At 40.4% G+C, this 17,778-nt stretch overlaps 1 protein-coding gene across 1 annotated transcript in view; it reads right to left on the bottom strand.

Annotated features, from left to right (window-relative positions):
* Positions 1-14,945, bottom strand: part of Ppp1cb (protein phosphatase 1 catalytic subunit beta) — a 33,267-nt gene extending 18,322 nt beyond the window's left edge. Inside the window, exon 1 of the mRNA XM_038319531.1 lies at positions 14,739-14,945. Coding sequence (XP_038175459.1) covers positions 14,739-14,790 — 52 coding nt within the window. The 5' untranslated portion in view covers positions 14,791-14,945. The remainder of the gene's footprint in view (positions 1-14,738) is intronic.
* Between the last annotated feature and the right edge of the window lie 2,833 nt (positions 14,946-17,778).

Consider the following 17,778-nt stretch of genomic DNA (forward strand, 5'->3'; position numbering starts at 1 on the left):
GAAAATGAAGTCACAGTTGTAAGCTATCACATAGGTGCTGGGAATCGAACTTAGGTTCTTTGAAAGAGCAGCAAGAGCTCTTGATTGCCGAGTCATCTCTCCAGCCCAGAGTTCACTTTTATCCAGGCACAAAGACATTTAGTAGCACTGATTAATAGCAACTAATTTAGTGGCAGCTTAATAGAAAACCACTTTTACTGAGCTGGGGCAGCGGTAGCGCACACCTTTAATTCCAGCACCCGGGGAAGCAGAGGTAGGTGGATCTCAGTGAGTTCGAGGCCAGCCTGGTCTACAAAGTGAGTTCCAGGGCAGTTAAGACTGTCATAGAGAAACCCTGTCTTGGAAAACACCAACAAGAAGACACTCTTATTACTGTGTCTCTTTCTTACATCATCACCATACTATCACCATTTTTTGTATTATAAACATTTTGACTCTGATCTTTAAAATTCTTAAGGTAATCTGGGTACTTCTGTGTTTTCCAAAGATTTAAAGTTGGCTTGTATCTATGGGACACCAAGTTTGCAGCGCTTATGGGGTTTATGGAAAAATGAACTGAGGGGTTTGCTAGAATTGATGTCTTAATTTCAAGTCTCCAACCCATGCCCTTTCCTCTCCTTTTATCTGTCATTCACCCTTGTTCCAGACTCTGTGTGTGTGTGTGTGTGTGTGTGTGTGTTAGTTGCTGAGACATCTTGCTAGCTCTGGTTATTTTCCTCAGCAATGTCTATTTTTCCTTCATAGTCTTTACTGTGGCAGTCTTGTGTATTTTTTTCAAACTGATTTTGGGAGGACTACTGTAAATGTCTGTTTCATTTTTCCAGTATGTGATTACATACACACACATACACACACACACACACACACACACACACGAGTATATATTTTGTATACTGACTTTGTGTAGTATTATAAAATTTACAGTTTCTTTTGGATTTTTTAAAGTCAGTCATATCAGTTATAAAAACACAGCTTTATTTCTTTTCCAATCCATGGTGGTTTGAACAAGAATGGTCCCCAAATGCTTACATATTTGCATGCTTAGTCCCCAGCTAATGGACTGTTTAAAAAGGACTAAGAAGTATGTCCTTGTTGAAGTAGGTGTGTTGCTGGGGGTGTGCTTTGAGGTTTCAAAAGCCCAAGCTCTGTTGTTCATTCAGTCAGCTCCCTCCGTCTCCACTACCTGTGGATCAAGATGTGAAGATGTAAAGTTCTCAGCTATGCTTCAGTGCCATGTCTGCTTCCCACTATGATAATGAACTAACCCTCTGAAACTGTAAACAAGCTACCAATTAAATGCTTTTAAGAGTTGCCTTCAGTCAGTGTCTCTTTACAGCAATAGAAGAATAACTAAGACAGAAATTGGTACCAGGCAGATGCTTGTTGGTGAAAAGTGGACTTTGGGGACTTGGATTAAGAAAGCAAGAAAATGTGTAGAAGCTTGGGAGACAGTAGTGCTGAAGGCCAATGTGAACTATGCAGGCCTAGCTCAACTGCTTTCAGAGGGGAAAAATATCAGCTGATGGAAAAGCCATTCTTGTGATAATTTGGCAGAGAAATGTGGTTTCTTTTTGCCCCTTTTCTAAAAATCTGTCTAAGGCTAATTGAAGAGTTGGATTAATGTCACTGGCAAAAGAGACTTCAAAGACAGTCTAGTATGAACTGTGTCACAGTTATTAGTGATGACCCTTATATAGATCTACAATGAAAAGGAAAGTGGACAAAGAGAAGCAAGAAATATACAGTTTGAGGGGGAAAGGAATGCTAGAAAATGTAACATTGGAGCCAAGTCTTGTGTTCAAGATGAAAATGTTAAAGTCTGATGTTTAAATAGAATAAAGGGAGTGGTGACTTCAGGCAAGGCCCCAACCAGCTAACCTCGCAACCTATGAAAATAATAAGCCTAAGATTTCCTTAGCCTAGAAACTACCATGTCAGAATTTATGCAAATATACGTAATGAAGGGGGCCCAAGTAGGCAGCAGAACCTGGCAGCTTCAGCCACATGGTTCTGATTTTAGTCAAGCATACTGGAAGAGTTATGGAACCTTCCTCAGTGGTTAAGGAAGGGCATTGAAGTCAGACATTTAGCAAGGAAGTCCCTGCGCATGGAGGCTCAGAGTGCATGAAGCTGTGGAGGTGTGGCCTGGATTGTGAAGGAGATCCCAAGACACTGGAGGGGTCAGAGTCCTGGGCTACCTGCCAAGGAGAGCTGCTAACAGAGAGTGGAACTAGCCCAAGAGAGACAAGTGTATTGCAGCCAATAAAGTTGAAAGGAGTTGGAGACCTGAAGAGTGCTTTGACATCAGATGCAGGTGCATGCAGAGTTTGGAGATTGCCCTGCTGGGCTGTGGACTTGCTTTGGTCCAGTATTCATCACTATGCCCTTTCCTTCCTTTTGGAATGGTAATGTATATTCTGTGCCATTGTATATTGGAAGTATGCAATCTACCTTTTGGATTTACAGTGGGTTACAATTAAGAGATTGTCTTCAGTCTCAAAAGAGACTGTATTGATTGAGACTGTAAAACACTATGGCGTCTTATGAAGCTGAACTAAATGCAGTTTGCCTTTTGATACCATTACAAGTTTATGGAAGCCAGGGAGTGGAATGTGATTCAAATGAGAACAGACCCCCACTAACCCAAATAGATGCATATTTAAGTCTCCAGTTGATAAACTGGAAAAATTTAGGTGTGTCACTGGGAGTGGGCTTTGAGGTTCCAAAAGCTCAAACCAGGCCCAGTCTCTCTCTGCCTGCTTCCTATGGATCAGGATGTAAAAAGCTCTCAGCTACTGCTCCAGCAACATTCCTGTTTGCTTTTCACTATAATAAAGTGGTGTACGCCTTTAATCCCAACATTCTAATCCCAGCATATAGGGAGGCAGAGACTGGTGGATCTCTGTAAATTCGAGGCCAGCTTGGTCTACAGACCAAGTTCCTGGACAGCTAGGGCTCTTACACAGAGAAATCCTGTCTTAAAAGGAAAATAAAAGTTCCTTTGGTCATGATGTCTCTTCATAGCAATAGAACAATGACTAAGACATAATCTTTAATTTCTCTTCCTTCCTTGCTCAATTGGCAAGGAACAGAATTGATGCTGTTTCTTTCTCCCATCATGTTTTTGAACCTGTTTGGAGAAAATGGCACCCAGCAGCACTTCACCATCATATTTTTGAGACATAAATATTTATTTCCGCTGAACCTATCATGAAAGCACTAGTAACTGATAACTCTATGTACCTTATCTTTAAGAAAACGCCTGTTCTACTTTACTAAGAATTTCTGTAGAGGGGAGGGGAATTTTTTGTTTTTACCAAATACTTTTTAATCGAGATAACCACCAACTTTCCCTTTTATATAATGTGATTTTTTTTTTTTAAAAAAAAAGCTCTGAGTATTAGAGTAAACTGGTCTCCTAAAACAAGCCCATCAGTTCACGACATATCTTTATTAAACATGTTAGGATTCAACCTGCAAATCGTTTGCTGAGTTTTTAAGATAATAATTATTAACACACATTAATGGGTTTCACAATGACACATATTTTCAAGATTTGGGGGATTACATTCATATACTGGTTGATTTCTTGTTATTGCCAGGTTTTGCTAAAGTGCTGTGCAAGCTTCATAAGACAAGTTGGGAAGTGCTATTATTTTTATTCATGTATGTGTGAATGACCCTGCATGAATGTACCACATGTATAAGTCCAACTGAGACTAAAAGAGTATAATTGGCAGTTTCTCTCCTGCCTGCCAGTTCCCTAATAACCACTCTGAGGCTTAACATTAACTACTGTTTGGCTTATCAAATCAGGTTTACTATTAACTAGCTCTTACAACTTAAATAACCCATTCCATTTAACTGCATACTGCCATGTGCCCTGTGATTTACCGGTAATGCTCTGGCAACTTACTTATTTGGCAGCTGCTAGTGTCTCCCTGAGTCTACACCTTCTTTCTCCTTGTATCTGTTTGGATTTCCCACCTACCTATATTCTGTCCTGCTACAGGCCAAAGTAGCTTCTTTATTAACCAATGGTAATAAAACATATTCACAGCATAGAGAGGGGCATCCTACATCAGAAGATGGTTAGGTTCCTTGGAACTGGAGTTACAAGTAGTTGTGAACCTCTGTGCTGGGTGTTGGGAACAGAACATGGATCATATGCAAGGTCAGCAAATGCTCATAATTGCTGAACAACCTTTCCAACTCCTGTCTTTTTATATGTATCTGTAAGGTTATAAATAGATGTTAATATCTTTGTAGTTTAGATCACTACTAAAACAATCTAACCTAGAAATTTAAGGTGTTTCAATACATTTTCTTGAACAATAATATTTTCTATTTTTCTGTCAGTTGAGCTAAATTTTTCATCTAAGCATAAAGTTACTTATATCTTATTGTCCTTTAACAAGAGTCATACTTCTCTCTGAAATATGGCAGGCATCAGGTCTTTTCACCCCTTAACATAATAGTTTGTAATACTACCCTTTCAGGGTCACAGTACAAGTCACTAGACTTGGATACAAACATTTAAAAGACAATACTCAACTATTCCAATCATCTTCTAAAGCATTTGTTTTCCTCTAGCACAATCACAAATCACATGCGTTCTCTTTCTGCTCTATACTAGTACCCTTAGTACTATTGTTTCCTTTATCTTTACTGATATAAAGTCTTTCTAGACACATAAACTTTTACTCTTTTCATCAAGAGTATACTTACTTTCTGCTACTGTTTCTTTCTACTTTGATAAAATACTTATTCCACTGTCTGAACCAGCTTGCTTTTGTGTATGAAGGCCAGAGGATAACTCTGGGTGGCATTTTCCATGTGCTGTCCATTTCCTCTGGCCTAGAACTTGCCAAGTAGGTTAAATTAACTAACCAGTGATCCCCCAAGCCCTTTCTCTGTATCCCTAGTGCTGGGATTACAGGCCCACACCACCACATTAGTTTATTATGCAAACTTTCTGTGTTTCCTACTCAGATCTTACTGAGATATCTTCACAGGCCAGTTTGTGTGATATCTTTCATCCTCAATTTCTAACTATCTGAGTGTTTCCTGTTTGTTCTACCAGTCACTAAAGCTATAGCAGTGCACTACAGGGATAAGGCTTTCTCTATGTCTTTTTAGGTCTAATGACTTCAGATTTTTGTGTTGAACTTATTTTTAAGACATAAATATTTATTTCTGTTGAATTTATCACGAAAGCACTAATATCCTTCATTATCTCTAGTGACACTAAAGTTTACCTAGCATTGTCAACCCAGGCCTCATTTGATTAATGTGTATATGACATAGTTTTCCCATTTTTGTATTTATCTGTTTTTCTTTTTTATTTAACTAACACTTTGTTTGCATATGGGTGTTTCCCCTACATGCATACCTGCGTACCACTATGTGCTTGCTTCCTACAGAGGCCAAAGAGGGTGTGGATCCCTGAGACTAGAGCTACAGATGATTATTATCCACCTCATAGATGCTGGGAATTAAACCCAGGTCCTCTGGAAGAGCAGCTGCTAAGTCATCTCTCTAGTTAACCCCCCACGACTGTGTTCTTAAATTTAAAATGTCTTTGTATTCAATATGTAAATTTCTGAGTTTTCTCTACCTGTCCCCCCCCCCCCCCCGCCCCAATTTATTGAGCTAGGGCCTCAGTATGTATGTCTGATTACCCTGAAACTTACTAAGTAGACCAGGATGATTTTCAACTTTGGTTAATACTTCTGCCTGCCAACTGCTGGAATGATCTTAATTTCAATGTTTGTTTCTTTTACATTTACTATGGTTTCTGACAAAAATCAGGTGGTTGTAACCTGTCATGTGGGTGCTGGGAATCGAACCCCTGAAGAGCAGCCCTACTCTTAACCACTGACCCATCTCAATTTTCTGAGCTCCAATGTATCTTTATTTTTGCTTGTAGTGGTGAAGGATATCCTTAGTATAATTGGAATCCTAGGTAAGCATCCTTTTACCATTCTAAAAAAAAATTCTGTTTGGGCTTTAGTAGTTTAGGTGACAGGTTGCTATTACCTGATTGGCATTACTTCTAAGCTCTGGTAGCATTTTTTTTTTTGGGGGGGGGGGGGTCTATTTCGTTGGTTGGTTTTGTTTTTTAAGTCAGGATCACATTATGCTGCCCTGGCTGGCCTCAAACTCAGAATTTAACAAGTGGAGAAATTTTCAAGTGGTTCAACTGTCAGCTAATTGACCACTTTACCAATGGTAGGTCAATTATGTTTGACTGGAATAATCTGTAACAATATCTTGAGACAAAAATTTTAAAGACTATTAGCCTGATTGAGGACACTGGGGATGATATGAACAATTTTAAAAAATGAGAGTGAGATGATTTTTAGTGGTTGAATTTTGGAGACAGGGTTTCTCTGTGTAGCCCTTGGCTGTCCTAGAACTCGCTTTGTATATCAGGTTAGCCTCGAACTCACAGAGACCCGCCTGCCTCTGTCTCCCAAGTACTGGAACTAAAGGTGTGTGCTACCACCTAGATTTACAATTCCTTTGTAATTTGTCTTTTAACACGTTATTATGTTACATATTGATTATTTCCAAATATAGAGCTAGGTGGAAGGTGCTTAGTCGCACAGTAAATGGGTTTTGATATGGAAATTGCTTTTGCACTTAAGGTATGAAGGAACTATAGTGAATTGGAAAATAATTTGCTGAAGGTTTATGAGGATAAAGATCTTGCTTATTTTAACTTTTGATAGCATGGGAAACAAAAGTGCTATTGTCAAAATGACTTACACTATGTTCACAAACTGTAGTGGGGCGTTCTTACAATTTTAAGTTGAACTTATTATGTAGCACTAAGTGCTGGGTAGTGAGGTCACATGTACACCTGTATTCAGACACTCTGTAGTCTGACATGGGGCATCTTGAAGTTGAAGTGAGCATGGATTACATATCAAGACCCTAACACTAGCCTGTAATCAAAAATAATGATTAAGAAGAATAATTTTCATGGGTTTAAGAGCTTAGCAGTTATGGCCATGTGCTGCCTGGTCTTGCAGAAGGTCTGCTTGGTTCCTAGCACCCAGCTCACTGCAGCTGCAGTGCTAAGGGTCCCATACCTCTGGTTCCCATGGTACCTAAACTCATGTGCTCATAGCTACAGAGACACAAGTATACGTATAATTTTAAAAATTTAAATAATAAAAAATTTAAATAATAATTCCCATTCAGGAAAATTTTATCATTAAACAAAATCAACGTTACAATCTATTACTGATATAATCACAAAACTAAAACTGAATGAGATCATGAAAGCAAATGAAGTTGTTATTGATATTCCTGGCTTGAAAACATGATAAGGTACCTTTTCTGTAGAACATCTGTATTAAAGACAGCTAAGGTTTTTTCCCCTCCCTATTTTATGTGTATATTCACTACCATCAGTTGTATCATTTAGCAGGTTCTGCTACAGGTTATACTGAATTGTTTTTTCTCAGCTTCTTTGAAAACATTTCCACAATGGCTATTCTAGAAGCTCACTTTGGAGTCACTTTGGTTTGAACACTTGCTCCTCCAACCAATTATCATGTTAGTAACACGTGTCACCTAGTCAAGGGTAAGAAAAACCACTCAAAGGGGCTGGAGAGATGGCTCAGAGGTTAAGAGTATTAACTGCTCTCTTCTGGAGGACCCGAGTTCAATTCTCAGCAACCACATAATGACTCACACCCATCTGTAATGAGATCTGATGTCCTATTGTGCAGGCAGAATACTGCATACATAATAAATCTTTAAAAAAATAAAATTATAAAAGGGTCCCGGGTTTCTTTGGGAACACCTTTTTAAAAAAGAAAAACTACTCAAGGCTGGGAGTGGTGGCACACACCTTTAATACCAACACTCTGGAGACAGAGGCAGGTGGACCACTGAGTTAGGACCAGCCTGGTCTACAAAGTGAGTTATGGGACAGCCAGAGCTATTACACAGAAAAATCCTGTCTCCAAAAAGTATAAATGTGTTCTAAGTAATGAACATGCTCAATTAAAATCATATACTTAGCCAGGTGGTGGTGGAGCACACCTTTAATCCCAGCACTTGGGAGGCAGTGGCAGGCGGGTCTCTGTGAGTTCAAGCACAGCCTGGTCTATAGAGAGAGTTCTAGGACAGTCAAGGGCTGTTACACAGAGAAACCCTGTCTCCAAAAATCAAAAAATCACTAAAAATCATCTCACTCTCATTGAGACCAGCCTGTTCTACAGAGTTAGTACCAGGACAGGCTCCAAAGCTGCAAAGAGAAACCCTGCCTCAAAAAGCAAAAACAAACATACAAAAAATCATATATAGACTACTGTTAGCATTTAACAGCTCCTATCTGTATGAAAGGACATCTTTCAAGATTAAATTCACAAAATCTCATTATAGATCAGTATCAACAGATGAGCACTTACAATCAAATTTTATGACCAACATTGAAACCACTTACTTGAATCTTAAGTAAAATGTTGAATTCTATCCAAAAGAATTCCATCCCAGTAATTTCAAAATACAAACAAACAAAAAAAACCCCACCAAATTGTACTCACTACCATATTACAATTTTGTTTGAAAAATTTCCAATACAGGTTTGTCTTTTAAAGAAAAAAGGATGTGTCTCCGTGGAATCTTCCATGCACACTAAAGTTTATCTTTCACTAACCATCACCTGTACTTTCTCCAAGTTACTCTTAAGACTCCCTTCTCTAAAACAGAAAGGACAGCAAGAAAACAAAAAGAACCAATTCTATCAGCTTTACGTGTGTCTTACAAAATCTTAGTAATCTTCACTAACTACTGATACTTTTCTCTTTATGCCACTCCTCCCCTCTTCAGCCCATCACTAATGTCAGCTAACCTAGATTTCCTAAATTCTGTATAGATGCTCCCTGAGCACAAAGGTCTATCTATTAGCAACCCAAAGTAAAACTTTACAGTGTTTTTTATGAATCCTCAAAGAGATCTGTGATACACTGTAAGTAAAAGCCATGCCCCTGTACAATGGCAAAACAGTGTAGTACAAAGAGTAAAGAATGTTGATAAGCAGGTTGGGATGAAATAGTTCAGGAATAAATAAGTACCCAGTTTAAAGCATGAACTCCTGTATTATTTTGACATCTGTATTGAGGGGACAAAAGCAATATGCTTAAAACGGCTGGCACTTTGACATACACCAGGTCAGAGCTATCAACTACTGAGAATCCTGTGTGTTCACTGCCATGCAATGCAGTAAAACATTGTGATAAAACCAGTAAGAATGATCAATTAAGCCCAGCTCTTGCAATTAAGTCTTTAATCATCTATGAGAAAAGTATCCAAACATGTCTGCTGCAATACAACAAAGTAACTGTCTCAAAGAAAAGCACAAGACTGACAAACTACTGCTACCAGACTTACATAATTAACAGATACTCTCAAAAACAAACAACACCCTGCCATGTCAAAGAAAATAGTTCTTTTTTAGCCAATGATAAAATTCAAGATTTCAGTGTAAAAATTTGAATACTGGAAACTTTGTATCTATTCTCATAGCTCATCCAGTCTTAAGGTCTCTTCTGATGAGACTTCTTCCATGGTTAACAAATAGAATTCTTGGATCTGTTGACAATTAATCAACTATATAATTCAGCTGAACCATTTTCCAAATGACCAATGTCTATCACCAAATCACACATAGGACTTCTCTATCTTTACGAATCCCACTTTGTCTAGAGAAAATAAGATCCGAAATGGTCATTTACATATAGTTACAACAGAAGTGGTGTTCAGAGGTTAGTTTGTACCTGACCAAAACTAAATCCCAGGAGACTTAAGAGTCCAAACATACCCTGATTAAACCATTTCTTGCCTACTGACACTGAAATTAATTATGAAACTTCAGTTTCAGAAATACTCAGTGGCAGTTAAGTCATATAAAAATACCTTGATGAGCCAGGCAGTGGTGGCGCACACCTTTAATCCCAGCACTTGGGAGGCAGAGGCAAGGCGGATCTCTGAGTTCGAGGCCAGCCTGGTCTACAAGAGCTAGTTCCAGGACAGGCTCTAGAAACTACAGGGAAACCCTGTCTCGAAAAAACAAAACAAACAAACAAACAAACAAAAATACCTTGATGTTTCTATTTACTGGTATGAGTGTGCCATTGTGGCCAATGAGAACTAGTCTGTTAAGTGATAAATGTAGGGTATGGTGACATACATTTGTAATTCTAGTTACTTGAGAAACTAAGAAGATTCAAAATTCAAGGCCTGTTTTGGATACAGGGCAAGCTCAAGGCCAGAATGGCTACTTTCTTAGCAACGATTTGTTAAAACAGAAATTAAAAGGGCTGGGAAAGTAGGGCATCTGCCTCGCATGCAAGCGTAAGGTCCTTAGTTCAATCCCTAGAACTTAAAAGGTGTGTGTGTGTTAACAAAATTTTTTTTTTTGCTAAATGCAATTTAAGGCTTTCTTCATGAATAGAAACTTAAATACATTTCTAAATCCCAATCAATTCTTATCTTGAATTTGGAAACATCATAGAAAACTTCCTGAGCTAGATTTAAGTAGCAAATTAAAATATGTATACGTTGTTTTTCTCAAACTAGCTTCCTTTACTTGCTGGAACTAATTAACAAGGGGGTGGGGGTGATCTATGACTTAGTTTAAAAAAATACGCACTATCTGTCATCTAGAATAGTCAAGAGAAGGAAGTCTACCTCCAATGAGCTACTTTCGAGCTTGCTTTATTTTGAATGGGTCCTGCCTCACGCCCACATACAGTGGGATGACTGGTGCGGAGGTGGCCAAAGCAACTAGTCCTTCAACTTTTTTTTTTTAAATTGTTGGGCCTGAATTTTAAGCAATTTTAACCAGTAAAGAAACTTTAAACAGTCTGCAAGTTTTTCAAAATGCTCAACAGAGTTATCATTTGACAAGGCAATTCCATTCCCAACAATACACCCAAGGGGACTGAAAGTCTAGGTCCCTGTAAAAACCTGAACCCAGAAGTTGAGAGCAGTACTGTCCACAATGGTCAAAAGGGAAAACAACTGAAATAGCCATCAACCAGTGACTACTTCTGAAAATTGGTACACAGACACAATGGAGTATTATCTAGCCATGAAAGGAATGAAGTTCTAATACATTTTACAACATGGATGAAACTTAAACATTAAAGAGGCCCAGGAGTCTTTGATCTCAGCAGCATCTCTGTGAGTTTGAGGCCAGCTAAGGCTACATAGTGACAGCTTGTCTCAAAAAAATTTTAAAGAAGGAAAGAAACTAGTTACAAAAGACCACATCATATACACTTTCATTTACATAAAATGTGCACAAACAGGCAAATCCATGGAGACAGATGAAGGAGAAAAAGAGAACAGGGCTTTTTTGGGATATGTGTGTGAAAATACTCTAAAACTGACTGTGGTGACAGCTGCAAAACATTGTGACCACACTAAAAATCACTAACATAGGCAAGCCCTATAGTACGTGAATTGCATCTCATAAAGTTGTCATTAAAAGCCAAGGTTTGGTGCTGGAGACATGGCTCAGCAGTTAAGAGCGCTGGCTGCTCTTCTAGAAAACTCAGGTTCGATTCCCTGTACCCACAAGGTAACTCACATCTGTAATTCCAGTCATAGAGGACCTTCTGGCCTCCGAGGGCACTATTTGATTCTCCTCCCCAATGCACAGTAGTTCTACTTATCCCTTCGGACTTCTTCCAAAATAAACAGCATTTATATTGGGATCTAAAGCCCCTAGGGGATTCCCACTTTCCCTCAAATACCTAGAGAACAACTAATTTAAGCAAAAACCCTTTACTGGGCTTTCTAGTTTACCTATACAAACTAGTCTTAATTTAAATCATCAGTTGGGATATATCACAAGAATATTGTGAGCTATGCTACAGGATCACTACAGGTGACAGAACAGCAGTTGTTTTTCATTTTAAGAAAAACTTAAAGCAAAATAAAATAATGGAGAAGCATGCACCTTCTAAATAATGCGCCAGTATTTTTATATTGTATTAAATAATAGCATCATTTATTTAAATGTCCTTAAGGTTCTGTGAAATCATAACATCAAATAAACCCATAAAATGTACTTACTAAAAGTACATGTGCCTAACTGGCAATTAGATATAGTTTCTATATCTTTTTTAAAGGAATATACCATGACACAGAGTAAGCATTTTAAAACGTGACTAGATCCTGGTCATTTTTTTCCCTTAATACAGAAAGTTTTACAAAGCCAAGTTTTTTTTTTTCTTTTGTTGTGTTTTAGTGACCTAGAATTTGCTATGTAGACCAGGCTGGCCTCAAATTCATAAAGATCTGCCTGCTTTTGCCTACTCAGGGCTGGGATTAATGACATAAACCAGTCACATCTTTTGCCCAGCCAAAAGCAAACTTAACTGACAGATAACACTACATATTTTTAGGTACAACATAATGTTTTTAAGTGTATATACACTGGTTAAGCATATCGAATTCAGAAATTTTATCTCACAAGGCTATCATATTTGTGCTTAGAGCACAGAACATATGTTCTCTTCACATTTTTCAATACAACCACTAACCTTGCTATGATAGAAGTCTTCTGAAATTTATTCTAACTATAATTATGTATCTTTTACTGGTCCAATTTTAATGTTACTTTCACTTAGGACACAAAAAAATAGAAGCTACTCTGCTAGACAACTTTGCAAAATAGCAACACTTGGATGAGTTAAATTAGCATGAAACAAAAGTCGAAAAAAAAATTAAGATTAAAATTACTCATCAGAAAATCCAAGTCTTTGACAATTATTTGAACAGGATTGGATTTGAGGAGGAAGGGAGGAACTGGTAATATTTCAGAGTAACAGGGAGATGTCAAGGAAAATAATCTTCAATTGGATAAAAAAATGTAAAAAACCACTAATAAACTGTATCTTCAACATCAGAAGAGCAAGAAGGCTAGAAAACGCTGAACTCACTTGTTTATACTGAGCTCCTTGAGTGGAGATTTGTCTTATCTTTGAATTCTTGGTGCCTGGCACAGAAATCAATAAACACTAGCTATATTAGAAAAAAAGAACGATGTATCTTGACAAGAATTCATAGCCCAAGCAGGAGGGGGTGGCTGAAGCCAGAGCAAGTATTAGGTTGCTTTCCCCCATTTCTCTACAACTTTCACCCTACTAGTTAAAGCATCTGTAATCGCATAAAGGTACTTTTGATTTAAAGGGCTCTAGATCACTTTAAAATACATGAATCGCTATTAGGTGTTTATGAAAAGTTTTAAATGAAAATAAACTGAGATACAATCAAATTTAAACTTAATGTAAAATTTAAAGTAGATGAAAACAGCGGTAGGCTTAAATTCCCTTTCTCCGAAGACTAACAAGATATAAAAATTTTAAATAACTCTATTTCCCTTATAGAGCTAGTCATGCACTATAAGCATAAATTTTTTTTCTAAACAAATTTCTCATAGACCCAGCAAGATATTCCTATCAGTTATAAAGACCACAAAGTCTCGGAGTAGTGAACACAGCAAGCACCAGGGGGCCTCCCAGGAATAACTTCATACTAAAGGAAAAGGTAAATAAGAAAGAGTTCCTGGTTAAAAAAAAAAAAAAAAAAAAAAAAAAAAAAAGACAACTTCTGCTGCTGGAAGGCTTTAATATCCGAAGCAAATATACAAAGGTCTTTACAACGGATAGAAGCTTTGTACTTTAGTTGAAAAAGTCCCTACACAATCGTCTTTGGTAAATTTCCAAACATATGCAAACTGCTTCGCTATAGTAAACAAAAGCAGTACACAGACATTCATTAGGTGTCCGACAAAGAGGACTCTTAAACATTCAAAGAGACAATTCTTTTTTTTACACACTCCCCAAACAATTAGTGACGACGCGAATTTTAGAGTAAAAGGGTTCTTTTGACCAAGACCCGCCTTTAACTTTAAACAGTATCCCACAACAGATCAATCCGTTTAACTACTGGTCTCTCCATCAAGTCTTTCCTCCTTATGTTCCCACCAACACAAAACTAATCAATAAAAAGCATGAGAGCCCGGAACTTCAAATGCTGCGAAGACTTGTAAAAATACCTTTTAAGCCCAGGAGAGGCTGTTACAACAAACATTTACTAAGTTTGTGCAGAAATTAAACTCAGCTCAAACATGTTATAATTTTTAAGGCCCCCCATTATAATTCCCCTTCGGCTCCACGTATTCTCGCGTTTCGTATTGCTAACGGACATCTCCAAACCAATTCAAGACTTTTACTATTTTTTTGTACGCCAGACAATAAATGGTAAACTATTCATCCTATCCTCTCCTTATGTCGTTCTAGAACATCCAGTTAAAAAAAAATGCAAACGATCCGAGCCCCGGGTCGTTTCTTTTTCTTTCTCTCTCTTCTTCTTTTTTTTTTTAATGGTAAAATTCACTACCGGAACGACAATCAAGAGGCAGCCAAGGGCAACCAACGCACAAAGAGAATAGAGAAGAAATACACATTCCACGGACACACAATGCGCAGCGGCAGGCATCGTCGTCCCTTCTTGGGAAGGGTTAGCGGAGTCCCGCCGCCTCCCGGGAAGGCTGTCCCCGCCGATGGGGCCCGAGCCTCGGCCCGGCCTCTCCGCCGGCCCGCCCGCCATCCCGCGCTCCGGGGCTTCCGGGACCACCTAGCCCGCCCGCCCTCTTGCCCGGACTCGGCTCGAGCGGGAAGGGCCCCGCGGTCCGGCGCCTCTCTTACCCTCCAGCAGGCGGGTGATGAGGCTGTCCACGTTCAGCTCCCCGTCCGCCATCTTGTCGGCACCAGACTCTCCTCCCCGCAGCGGGAACAAGGGCTTCTCGGCGGTGGCGGCGGTGGTGGCTGCAGCGGCTCCGCGTTCTCACCTACGAGTCACGCGGCGTTTCGACCCCGGCTCCAACTCCCCCTGGGCGCGGGCCCTCCCCCCACCCCCTCCCCGCCGAGCAGCGAGGACGCGCTCACACGCCCGGCGAAACCCACTAGAAATAAATAAATAAACAAGCGGGGCCCAACGAACCGGGCCGCGTCAGACCCCAGCCGCCACCGCCTCCTCCTCCTCCACCTCCTGCTGCTCGGCACCGCCCAGCTCCGCAATGCTCGCCGGCGCCGCGGGTAGCCCCGCCCCCAGCGTCACTCCCTCCTCCTCCGCCCTGCGCCCGCCCCGCTGCCGCGCTGAGTCGTGCGCACGCGCGCCAAGTCCCCCTCCCCGCGGCTCCGGCTCCCGACCCTCGCCTCCGCCGCAGCTACCGCGCAGGTGCGGCTTCCTCCCGCGCCCGGTCCGCTGCGCCCGACTGTCGCAACTGCGCAGGCGCAGGGCGGAGCCAGCCTTGCTGCGCCGGGGTGAAAGCGGAGCCCGCGTAGGCACGAATGACCTTCCTCTTCTCTCCTACCTAGGACCTGGGGTTTCCGCAGTTAGCAATGGCGTTCCTCCCGCCTTGCTTTCTTTTCTTGGCTTCATTTACCGCTTTTGCAAACAATTCCTCATGTTTCCACTAATCCGGAGACGTGTGTTGCTGTTACCCGTGTTGGAAACCCAGGTGTGTCGTAAGCAGAAGGAGACTTTTCTTCTGAAAAATACTGACATTGCAAATGAGGGGTTCCTTATCGTTTTTACCGGAGTGGCTGACTCCAGGTGGCCCTGGGTGAGACAAACATCAAAGTGGACCCCGGTCAGCAGTAATAAGATTTTATACGCTCCCTCCGGGTTTCTGCTTCTGTAGCCCTTTCATCATATCTAACATCTCCATACGCCCTAGATACCACTTTTCTGTAGTGTGTTTCTGTTCTTTGCTTTATTATATTGCTTAGTCTTCTTATCTTGTAATAGTTTAAAATTTTTCTCCGGCACTTGGTTTCTAGGGGATAAAATCACAAGCGTTGGACTTGACCCCTGTCTAATCCCTGCACGCACTTGGGAGGTGGAGGCAGAAGATTCCAAAACTCAAGGTCATCCTCAACTACAAACCAGGCGGGGCAGCTTGTACTAGAGGAGTTCCTGTCTCAGGAAACCAACCAAAGACACCACATTGATCTTTGTGTCTGCACCAACCACTAAGTATCTGGTTCATACAAGACAGGGAGAAATAGAAACTCAGGAACTTGGAAAGGTTCGTTGTTCACCCTTCCTTCCAAGATCTAAAATTGCCACCAAAGGACAGAAGAGTAGCCACGGGAAAGATTTAAGCAAAAATTTGAGGAGGTCAGGTCAAAGCTTTTTTGTTTTTGTTTTGTTTTTTTGAGACAGGATTTCTCTGTAGCCCTGGCTGTCTTGGAACTCGTTCTGCAGACCAGGCTGGCCTCGAACTCACAGAGATCCGCCTGCTTCTGCCTCCGGAGTACTGGAATTAAAGGCATGCGCCACCACCGCCAGGCCAGGTCAAAACTTTTAACTATTCCAAGCATGTGCTTCCTGCCTCCACCTCCCCCAACTCAGACTTCATGACGTTGGGAGTGCAAGGCCATGTGTGCTTTCCTTGATCACGTAGTAGCGAAACACTGAGATCATGTGTCCTGGCCCTAATGTGTATGTCATGCAGCATCATCTCTTTTAATCCCTGCAGCAAATCCTAAGTGGCAGCTGCCGTTATTACCTCTACTGGTAGGTAAGACTGTCTGAGACGCTAAATGGGTTAGTTGCCTCAAGTAACAAACATCACAGCTGGGACTCAAACCCAGGAATCTAGTGCTATAATATGTACTAAATTGCAATATTCTTTCTCAAACGTGCATATGCTTTGACACAAACTTGGAGAGTAGAAACTTAAGATGTGTGCATGTGTTGTTTTAGAAAAAAACATTATCTAGTCAAGTCCTTTACATATCCAGATGAATGCTCGAATTTGCTTTAAAAAAAACCCTTTAGGGGCTGGAGAGATGGCTCAGAGGTTAAGAGCATTGCCTGCTCTTCCAAAGGTCCTGAGTTCAATTCCCAGCAACCACATGGTGGCTCACAACCATCTGTAATGGGGTCTGGTGCCCTCTTCTGGCCTGCAGGCATACACACAGACAGAATATTGTATACATAATAAATAAATAAATAAATAAATATTTAAAAAAAAAACCCTTTAGTTATTTCTCTATTTTAATTTAGCCTTTGTATTGATGCTAGTGTATATTACACAGGCTCTGAAGAAATCTGTGAAAACTAGCAGTTTGCATTCCCCAAAATTTTAAAGGTAAAGACATGATGGCTCATTTTCATTATATTTTATTCAAGTCTACTTTATTTATACCCAACTTTATTCCAGAAGAAAGGATATAAGTTAATATAAATAAATGCTTCCAGTTGGGGAAAAAAACAGGGCCTGGAGAAATGTATAGTGATATTTTGTTTGTGTTTTAATAAAGCTTGCCTGAAGATCACAGTGCAGAGGCTAAGCCACTAGAGGCCAGGCAGTGGTGGCTCACATCTTTAACCCCAGTATTTGGGAGTCCCATGTCCTTAATCCCAGCACTAGGGAAGTGGAGACAGGAAGGGATATGGCTGGGCAGAGAGGAAGCAGACTGGAGCTCTGATGCAGTCAGGTTTGGTGGAGACAGTTGCAGTCTGAGGATACAGTCTGAAGAAGTCCGAGGTGCAGTCTGAGGATGCAGTCTGAGGATGTAGTCTGAGGATGCAGTCTGAAGCAGTCTGATGATGCAGTCTGAGGATACAGTCTGAAGCAGTCTGAGGATGCAGTCTGAGGATACAGTCTGAGGATGCAGTCTGAGGATGCAGTCTGAAGCAGTCTGAGGATGCAGTCTGAGGATGCAGTCTAAGAAC

The sequence above is a fragment of the Arvicola amphibius genome, chromosome 2 (assembly GCF_903992535.2).
Source record: "Arvicola amphibius chromosome 2, mArvAmp1.2, whole genome shotgun sequence".
Taxonomy (NCBI): Eukaryota; Metazoa; Chordata; class Mammalia; order Rodentia; family Cricetidae; genus Arvicola; species Arvicola amphibius.